We start from the raw sequence: 10298 nt of genomic DNA on the forward strand, positions 1-10298 counted from the left end.
CAATTTTTCATTGATTTTGGTTTCTGACTGTCGTTATGTCATTTGAACAAATTATACAATGTAAAGTAAAGGTTTTCATCTTGAACAATTAGTTCATCAAGATCTGATGTGTGCTTTAAGTGGTCCCTTAATTTTTTTAGCTGATTTTTATGTTACACATTACAATACTGTATATTGATTGACCTTCATTTTTATAACTCAAACCAATTGTACACTCAACAGTTTTTTAAATACATTTTGTTAAAATAAATGCAGCCTCAGTCAACAGTCCTGAAATAAACCCTCTCTTCATGAAGAATCAGTTTTTATTGAAACTGCTTCCTCTCTCTTTCTGGCTTCCATCAGCAGCTGTTGTTGATCTTTCTAAGCAGCACCTCTCATCTTTCCTCCCCACGCATTCACCAGCTGGGCATATGAACAGCAGCAGAGCTGTATGACCTTTCAGATAAGCCTGAATTATTCAAAAGGCACTTTGTGTTTGTGTGTGCATATTCGTGCATGCCAGCTCACCTTTGTTGATGTGGGTGTTTATGCATAAAACACCAACTTTTGTTGGGTGTGTATTGCATTATTGGCTGTGTGCCTTCCTGTATAATTGTTAGTGGGTGGGATATTGGTGTGTAACGTCCCATCAGTCCTTCTAACCATGCATGCTTATATCAGTGACACCAGCTCTTGAGAACAATGCTGTGCACCTTGCAGACCCCCAGCCATGCCTGGGTTTCACCTGAGAAGCCTGGTAAGCTATATTACACTGAAACAAGCTCTCACTGCTTTCCCCCCAGGGCGTTTAGGCTGCACAGCTACAATACATTTAGGCAGATCTAGATACTCATTCATTTAACCTGATTATAAAAATGGTTGTTTACTTTTGCAAAGGGGACATTAGTCATTTTTATCCAGCATCAAAAAGATTTATTAGATAAGTTGGTTACATGGCATGAATTTTGTTTTCTTGTGCTTTTGCCTTGTTTTACTGTTATGATTCATTGCACATGTAAAACCTAGCCTATCAATGACTGTTACAATATTGAATCATTTGTGTCTAAGCTCAGTCTGACCTGGGAGTCTTGAGTCTCAAAACAAGGGACAGGGACTTCAAGTGTGAAACTTGGTCTACATGCTGACGGACTGAACCCAGGACATGGTTTCACTGAGTTTTGACTGATGTGTTATTCAGGCTACAGTCCTAAATTGTTAATTTTTAGTGGCTAGCTTGTCTTCTAAGTGTGCTGTTGATACTTTAGATTTAAAATTTTTAATCCTTGATGACTAAAATATGCACAATGTTTTTACTTTTTCTTTGTCAATATGTTCACTAATGATAAAGTAAATGCAGCTTACTTGGTATTATTCTTCTGTAGGTAATTTCTGAAGAACTGATTTCACCGGTCAATTCCCAAGGTAGATCAAATGCTACAAAGCAGAGCCCAGAAACAGCCAAGAAATCAACAGAGGAATGTGAGACAGAATGTTTTCATGGCATCTCAACCTCCCTCTAAAATGCCTAATGAGAAACAAAAAGAAAGAGGGAAATCACCAATTATTATGGAGGATAGAAAAACAGATGTAGTGAAGCCGAATAAAAGGAGTAGAGCAAATGGTATATTACAACCTCAGTGTGAGAAAGAGATTACAGGGGTTTCAAAAACAACCACCAAACTCAAACCACCACTAAAAGAGCTCACAAAAAAAACAGGGAGAATTAACAGCAAGCTTCCTACCAGGCCTGAAAACAAGCAAAGTGTCAAAGTGACAGAAAGTGAGGAGGAGGAGGAATCAGATAGTGATGCGGGAAGTTCAGTGGAGATGACTGAGGAGGAAAGTAGTAATGATGAGGAGGAGCACCGGGGCAGTAATGAAAAGACAGCTGAGACACTGAGTAGTGAGCAGGGCAGTGAGGAAGAGGCTGAGGTTTCAGATACCCAAAGAGGTACAGAATGGACAGCAAACAAGGAATCAGGCAAAGAACTTTCAGGGAAAGAAAAATCCTCAATTGATTCTCGGATCGAAACAGTCTCATCCAGTGCCGGGGAAGAGGAAAGCAAGAAGGAATTCAAAATATTTGAGGCCGTCAGTGTTGGTGAAGATAAGGAGATAAACCAGAAGGGAATATCTGAAAAGCCAACAGTTCAGAAAGCCTGCAGACGACAGCAGCAGACCTCAGGTCCCTCAAAGCCTGCGCAGGAGCCAAAATACAAGATGTTTAAAAAAACAAAGGCTATTCAGGATATTCAGACTGAGAAGGCAGAAAAAAAGCAGGCCAAAGCAGAAAAGCAAAGGTTAGAAAAAGAAGCCAAACAAAAAGCCAAGGAAGAGCAAAAGAACAAAACAAAGCCACAGAAAACAGACAAACCCATTTCTGCAACAGAGGAAATTCAAACAATTAAAGGTCTTTCCCTCAGTGAGGTCAACCCAGGAAAAGGCAAGACCCGTTTGGTGAACAAAACAAAATATATTAACAAGAATGCTTGTCCTGTAGAAGCTGGTTCAGATGAAGATGAGGAACAGCGGGAGGCTGACCCTACATTGTCCAAAGCTATCAAAAACCAAAACCAAATAATGCGTCTCAGAGCCAAAGATAAAGACATCAAAGTCATTGTGGAGTCTGAGGAGCAGCAGGACACTCTAAGTGCTGTGAAAGGGCACCCACAGAGTTTGCTTTCAGGTAAGAGCAGCATAGCATCTCTCCGACACAAAACAAATAAGATGCTAGCAAAGCTAGACAAGGACACATCCGGGAGTGAGGCCCCTGATGGGGGCAAACCCAAGGAACATCTGATGGCACAAAAAAAAGGTATGATGACTCTCTGCCAGGTGTCTGGATGGATTCAGAAGAAAACACCAAAGGGGTTAAACTTCAAAAAGAAACTTTCTGCTTGGACTAAAGCCATTGGAGTTTCTCAATGGCTCTCCCTCCGGGCCATAAAACTGAAACAAGATATCAGAAAACCCAAGGGCAAGATCTTCAAACACAGGATGACAATGAGAGTTGCCAGTAAAACCAGCCTAGCCAGTAGAAAAAACAAGTGCTCCTCTGAGGAAAAAATGGCAGAAGAGAAAGCCAGCCTTCAGGAAACTGCAGGGGAACATGTAGGAGAAACAGCCAAAACTGGGGAGAAAGAGGTAGAGGCCAAATATGCTGTGGTACTCCCCAGGATGAATAAAGTGGCCAATGAAAAGACAGCTGAGGAATCCCAGGTAGCTCCTGGGCCTTTTACTCCATCAAGTAGCACTGGATCACCAGTAGAGCCCAGTACCTCAGACTCCAAAACACCCAAACCAGGTGCCAGGCTTGTACTTCCTGTCAAACCAGATCTCAGCCTCCTGAAGTCCATCAACAAGGCCTTGCCAAGAGGGTTAATATCAGATGATGATACGAAACAGAGGGTCCCTCATTCCAGTGGTACACCAAAAGGATCATCCCACATACAGGACAGAGACAGAAGTGGACTTGATAATCAAAATGGAGCCAATGTGCTACAGGCTGCAAGAGGGAAACTGCACTCCTCCCATATTAAACTGAGCAAGATGTCCATGTCAGAGGGGATGATAGGTGGTGGACCGTCTCAGGCCAAAGGACCAGACCCAGAAAGAAAGTATTCAGCTGGAATATCCAAATCTCCCATGGAGCCCTTTCCAAATGGGGAGGCAAATGCAGTAATGTCAGGTGTTGGATCCTTGTATGAAGAAGAGGCTGGCAGGGAAGTGGCCCAGCTAATGGATGAGGACAGTTTATATACTATCACCCAACCACAGGTTCACTGGGCTGGGAACCAATGGATGAGTGGAGACCCTCAAGTATGTTGCGTTTTTAGTGGTAGATTCTTTAAGACATTATGAGTATGAAATTCTGTCATTTATACAAGAAGAATAATACTCTTTCTAGGTATGACTAGAATCATCTGTCTTTGCTGTGTGTGATTCAGGACTGGCTTCCTGCTAAGAACCTGTTGCCCCACCAGACAGTAGAGAAGCTAACCAAATGGACAGTCTATGATGATGCGGGCCAGGTCAGGACAGTTCCTGCCCACAATGGCAGGGGACCCTGGGAATCAGAGGACCTCACCCAGGAGATGCTGGAGAGTCGGCTAGTGAGTACACAGGTATTAATATTGCATTAGAAAAAAGATTCAAAGTCAAAAATCTTGTTATACCCAATGACCATATAAGAAAAACTTACTGACCACAAGCAGCCCATGTATGGACTGTGCCAACATAATTTGTAGTAGTTAGCACTGCTGAGACACTGACTGACTTGGAATTCCAGTTTTTAATGTTATTTTCCTCTATATGCCTCTCCTTTTAGCTATAGTCTATGTATTCTGCATGAATTTAAATAACTGTTTTTGATTATTCACAGATCTTTGGCTTAAGCTGAAATATTTTCATTTAAATATTTTGGTTTAATTGGTTTCTCTAGAGCAGTTTGCATGTTCTCCCTGTGCCTGTGTGGGTTCTTTCTGAGTACTCCAGCTTCCTCCCACAGTTCAGTGACTCTAAATTGCCCGTGGGAATGAGTGTGTGTGGTTGTTTGTCTCTAAGTGTCAGCCCAGTGGTAGACTGGTGACCTGTCCAGGGTGGACCCCGCCTCTTGCCCAATGTCCCCGTGACCCTATTCAGGAATAATTGGTATATGGATGGATGGAAGATTTCCCTAGGGAAAAAGTCATGATGATGAAAAACCTAAGAATTCATTTTTGGGTGCAAAGACAACTCAAATTTACCTGTAACTCTAGATTTGCAATAAACTGAACTGAAACAAAGAACCCTATAGTACTTGATCTTTCTTGTGTTTCCACTGTCTTATATAAAGCAGTGCTTTCTTGATATTGCCATTTAGAGGCCACAGTAGGAGCAACTATACTATGTTATATGATTATAGTTATGTCATTTTCAGGTGCTCTTTGGTATACAAGAAAACTAAGCTATAGTGAGTCAGACAGCAATGCACTGAGAATTTTTACTTTTCTCTGTTTTGTCTTTATAAATTAATTTTTTGGGGGAGTTTTGCAATTATTAGGTGTATACCTGTGCCATAGGTCGGCAATGTCACACATGCACTGTGCCTGGTATATGGTGCACCTATTAGGGCTCCCCTATTTTGTCTTTTTAATCATTTCCCAGAACTGTTTGCCTATGTGTTGTAACCTCGAAATGTTGTCTAATCCCCAAATACAGTACCAACATCTTTAGTTTAATGAAAACATTTATCTCCATCATCCATCTTGTTTAAAAGCCTTGCACACCCATATGCTTTATTTTTATGGTGAACTAAATCTCTGCGCAGGTTGAAGTTGGGTGGACTGCCTGAAATATGTGAAGTCATCAGTCTTCAGGAACCACTGACCATTACATAGGTGTGACCTGTCCCACTTAAAAAAGTGCAGTAAACCTAATCAGGAGGAGATATGAGGTCATATAAGTCAAAACACCCATGGATGGGCAATGTTTGGCAGATACTTTAAAGTATTAGTTGCTGTAACTGATATAGATGCAGTACTAAATAGTGGTTACTGTAGTCTTGTCTTTTGTAGTCTACCATGTTGTAATGTGTCCCAGCAACAGTACCTGGAACTTACATTTAACCTCACCTCCTCAGAATTGCTGAAGTAAGCAGGGGAACCAAATACAGAGCCAGTAACAATCGGTACAACTTATTTTATTGTTATGATTGAGTCTCCTCACCAGGGAGTGAGGGAGAACAAAAAAAGGACTCAAGGTGTAAACCCAAGTGCTAGGGAAAAAAGCAGTTTTATTTAGAACACAAACAAAGTTACTGAGTATATGTATAGTCCATAACCAGGGTAGAACAGTGGTGGCTGAGGAGACCAGAACGGGCAGGTGAGTAGACGACCAAGGCAGGCGAGCAGACAGGAGAATGGTGACAGGTGAGATGACAGGAGGGACATAGGAACGAGAAGACAGGGCAGGTGTAGCGCTCGCTATAACGCTTGCCGTCAGGTACCTACGGCTGGGAAGATCACAGTCAGATACACACTGCAGGGGAACTCGCCGGAAATAATAATGGCAGGGATAAGATCACCAACAGAGTGGCTGCATCTAACATAAAACAAGTCTGTTCTTACCGTTAATGTCGCCATTCACACAAACTGTCATAACTTCCTCAACATGTCCTCGTCTATGTTAGTCCGTGTCAAAGATAACATATAGATAACGTAACGTATATACACAACGTACAACTGAAATCAACAGCACAGGAACTGTCAGCGTTGAAATCACGTTACGTATGGCTAAACACGTAATGCCAGGGGTTTATGTAAAGGTGGTTTAATTAATGGGGATGAGCCTTCAGCTGTGCACCACACCCGGGAGTCAATCAACAGGCGAATGCAACTCAGCTGTGTCGCTGAGCCTGTGGGATGAGAGAGCAGGGGAGAGAAAGGAGGAAGAGAGGCAGGTTGCGCCGAGCAGACCTGACAGTTATGTTGTCAAAGGAAAAAAGTCTAAAGCGGTGTCATGTGGTGACTGTGTGTGTGTGTGAGAGTGTGTGTGTGTGAGAGAGAGAGAGAGAGAGAGAGAGAGAGAGAGAGAGAGAATATATGATGGTAATTTGAGGAAAAGACAACACTCAGGTCAGCAGGTTGTAATTAGTCCATAGGGAGTGGCAGGTGTATAACTCTCTCAAATTGTCTGCATTACATCTCCTAAGAGATGGTGTGGAGAGTGAGCCTGGGGAGAAGCAGAGCTCACAGGAGCCTTGAGAGGATGGCAAGAGGGACCTGGCGTGTGAAGAATGCCACTTTGATGACAAGGGGATGCCGGCCTTTGGCTGGGTTGCAGACAAGAAGCCAGAAAAAACCAGCAGGGGGCAGTTGACATAGGAAGAAACTGTCCTTGCGTCTCATTGTTTTGGTGTAAAGTGACCTATAGCGCCATCCAGAGGGGAGGAGTTCAAACAGTTTGTGTCCAGGATGTAAGGGGTCTGCAGAAATCTTCGCTGCCCTCCTTTTGACTCGTGAGGTGTACAGGTCCTCCATGGAGGACAGGCTGGCACTGATGATTCTTTCTACAGTCCTGACTGTCCACTGGCATCTGTTCTTGTCATGTTTAGTTGCTGAGCCAAACCAGATAGAGATGGAAGAGCAGAGAACAGACTTGATGATTCCTCTGTAGAACTGTATCAGCAGTTCCTGGGGCAGGTTGAACTTCCTGAGCTGGCGCAGAAAGTACATCCTCCGCTGTGCCTTCTTGGTGATGGTGCTGATGTTCGATATCTACTTCAGGTCCTGGGAGACAGTGGAGCCCAGGAACTTGCAGGACTCTACTGGGGACAGCTGTGGCTCAGGAGGTAGATTGTTTCCTAACTGGAGGATTAGGGGTTCGATTCCTGGCTGGTCCAGTCAACATGTCAAAGTGTCCTTGAGCACACTGAACCCCCAGTTACTCCCGGTGATAACACCGGTGTGTGAATGTGTGGGCATTTGTGAGTGCAAATGGGTGAATGGCCAAGTAGTGTGAAAGCACTTTGAGCAGTGTGCTGCAATATATAGAAAAGCGCTATACAAGTATAAGACCATTTACTGCTGATACAGTGCTGCTGAGTATGACTAGGGTGGGGGGAGTAGGGTGGGAGGGCTCCCCTGAAACCTACTGTCATTTCCACTCTTTTGAGCATGTTCAGCTCTAGGTTGTTGCAACCACACCATAGACCTCCCATCTGTAGGCTGACTCGTCATCTCAGATGAGACCAATGGCTGTTGTGTGTCATCTGCAAACATCAGGAGTTTGACAGCACACATCCTTGGGGGGCACCTGTGTTGATTGTCTGGGTGTTGGATATGATTTTCCCAACTCCTCTCCTGCTGCTTCCTTCCTGTCAGAAAGCTGGTGATCCACTGATGGGTGGGGGTAGGCACAACAAGCTGGGCCAGTTTAGAATGACAAGAATAACAATGATGGTGACAACATTACACTGAGCTGAAGTCCACAAAGAGGATCTGTGCATAGGTCCCTGGGGAGTTGAGGTTTTGGAAGATGTAATGTTGACTGCATCATCCACTGACCTGTTTAACTGACAGGCAGTCCAGCACTGGGTCTACAATGTCCTTCATGTGGGCCAACACCAGTCTCACAAAGGACTTCATAACTACAGATGTCAAGGTGTCAGGTCTGTAGTCATTCAGTCCACTGATGGAGGGTTTCTTGGGAACCAGGATGGTGGAGTGTTTGAAGCAGGATGGGACTACATGAAGCTCCAGTGATCTGTTGAAGATACATATGAAGATGGGGGCCAGCTTATCAGTACAAGCTTTAAGGCAGAAGGGGGTCACACTGTTTGGTCCTGGTGCCTTTCTGATCTTTTGTTTTTTTTAAAGGCCACACACATCCTGATTTGTAGGTTTCTCCACACTGACAAGCCATCATTGGCTGAAAACTGGTTTTTCAGGTTTTCAGAATAGCTCCTCTTTGGTACTCTGATCTCCCTTGTCAGTGTGTTCCTGGCCTGGCTGTACAGGATCCTGTCCCCACTTCTGTAGGCCTCCTCTTTGGCATGACGAAGCTGCTTGAGCTTTACTGTTGTTCTTGTTGCATGTGCAGAAGTTCTTGGTGGGCACACACACGTCCTCTCAAAAGCTGATATAAGATGTCACAGTGTCAGTGAGTTCGTCCAGGTCTGTAGCTGCAGTCTCAAATACACTCCAGTCTGTGCAGTCAAAGCAGGCCTGTAGCTCTGACTTAGCCTCCTCAGTCCAGCTCTTCACTGTTTTGACTACAGGCTTTGCAGCTTTAAGTTTCTGCCTGTTGGTTTGGATTAAGATGGGCCATACAGTGGCCCGAGGGCTACACTGGGGACGGAGCGATAGGCGTCTTTTATTGTTGTGTAGCAGTGGTCCAGTGTGATTTTGTCCCTGGTGGGACAGGTAACATGCTGTCTGTATTTGGGCCTTTCGTGGGTGAGATTTGCTCTGTTAAAGTCCCCTAGAACAATGAGTGGAGAGTCAGGATGTTCTACCTCCAGGCTAGTTATCTGTTCTGCCAGGAGCCGTAGTGCGCTAGCGTTAGCCTGCAGTGTTACAGTATGTACACTCCCATTAGCATGAAGCTGTTGAATTCACGGGGAGACTAAAAGCATTTGCAATTGATAACAAGAGACTCTAGGTCTGCAGTACATGTCCTCTGTAGCACTGTGACATCCGTGCGCCAACCTTCATTTATGTAGAAGCAGATTCCACCTCCTTTTGTTTTCCCGGACAGCTCCTTTACACAATCCACTCTGAACACCTGGAAGCCTGGTACTTGAATCGCTCTGTCCACGATGGAGTCGCTGAGCCAGGTCTCCGTGAAGCACAAAGCAGCAGAGCGTGCAGAGTCACACAGAAACTTGCAGAAACTTTGTGACTGGACCTCTACACAATAGAGCCTACAACACAGTGCAACATGCTGCTATGGGACTGCAGTAGATCAGAATGGTGGACATTTCATTTCACTGGTGTCCATGTATCTGCTCACATATATGCCTTTTTCAGGTGCTGATGCCAGGCAGCAAAAGCGCTGTAGAAGTGGATGAGGTAGAGGATCTATCCCAGCTGGAGTGAGTTCAGACACACACACACACAGTATAATTCTGCACAGTATTAACCTGTTTGTCTGATGTGTTCAGACAGGTCTGCGAAAGCTCTGTGCTTCTGAATCTGAAGAAGAGGTTCCACCGTGACTGTATTTATGTAAGTTTTATTACTGACCTCCCACAGTGTCATTTTAGTGAAATAATTTCATACTCATTTTGGAATGTTATGTTTCAAAAGGTGTTACAAACAAACTCTACAGAAATACAGCACAGTTAGGTAATCTTTACGGAAACAAATTTAGTTTTAGTACAGATTTGTGTTTTGCTACAATTCTGTGTTTAAAATGTGGGGCAACCTGCAAAATTTTTCTTCTATTTTGGGTTCCTGGTAGCTTTATTAATACTGACAGAATGATAAGTCAGACTTATTGCTGATGTAGGGTAGGGTCCGTCTTGCCATGCTAACCCTGAGAGACGAGGCAGTCCAAGTGACTTCAAAACAGTGCTGATTTATTCAAAGGATCACAGGTAAAATTAACATTACACGCTCAGATATCTTGCACCTCCACCATGCAGATGTAAGATGAAAGACCCTGAGCCCACCAGGCCTATACATTATATTCCCTCGGTTGGGCTAGCCCCATACTACACAGAAACGTCAACCGAGACGTCTCTCTCACCAGCTTTGCAGCTGGCTCTAGCAATAGTCAAAACATGAAGCAAATCAATGTGTGAATGTGTATGTCTGTTGGTTAAGTGGTGTGTA

The 10298-nt window shown here is 44.0% G+C and overlaps 1 protein-coding gene across 1 annotated transcript in view; it reads left to right on the top strand.

Annotated features, from left to right (window-relative positions):
- Positions 1-626: 626 nt before the first annotated feature.
- Positions 627-10298, top strand: part of myo15b (myosin XVB) — an 81166-nt gene continuing 71494 nt past the window's right edge. Inside the window, exons 1-5 of the mRNA XM_020608922.1 lie at positions 627-739; positions 1365-3801; positions 3930-4094; positions 9492-9556; positions 9626-9689. Of these exons, the coding sequence (XP_020464578.1) occupies positions 1414-3801; positions 3930-4094; positions 9492-9556; positions 9626-9689 (2682 nt within the window). The 5' untranslated portion in view covers positions 627-739; positions 1365-1413. The remainder of the gene's footprint in view (positions 740-1364; positions 3802-3929; positions 4095-9491; positions 9557-9625; positions 9690-10298) is intronic.

Source organism: Monopterus albus, unplaced genomic scaffold (genome assembly GCF_001952655.1).
Source record: "Monopterus albus unplaced genomic scaffold, M_albus_1.0 scaffold96.1, whole genome shotgun sequence".
Lineage (NCBI taxonomy): Eukaryota > Metazoa > Chordata > Actinopteri > Synbranchiformes > Synbranchidae > Monopterus > Monopterus albus.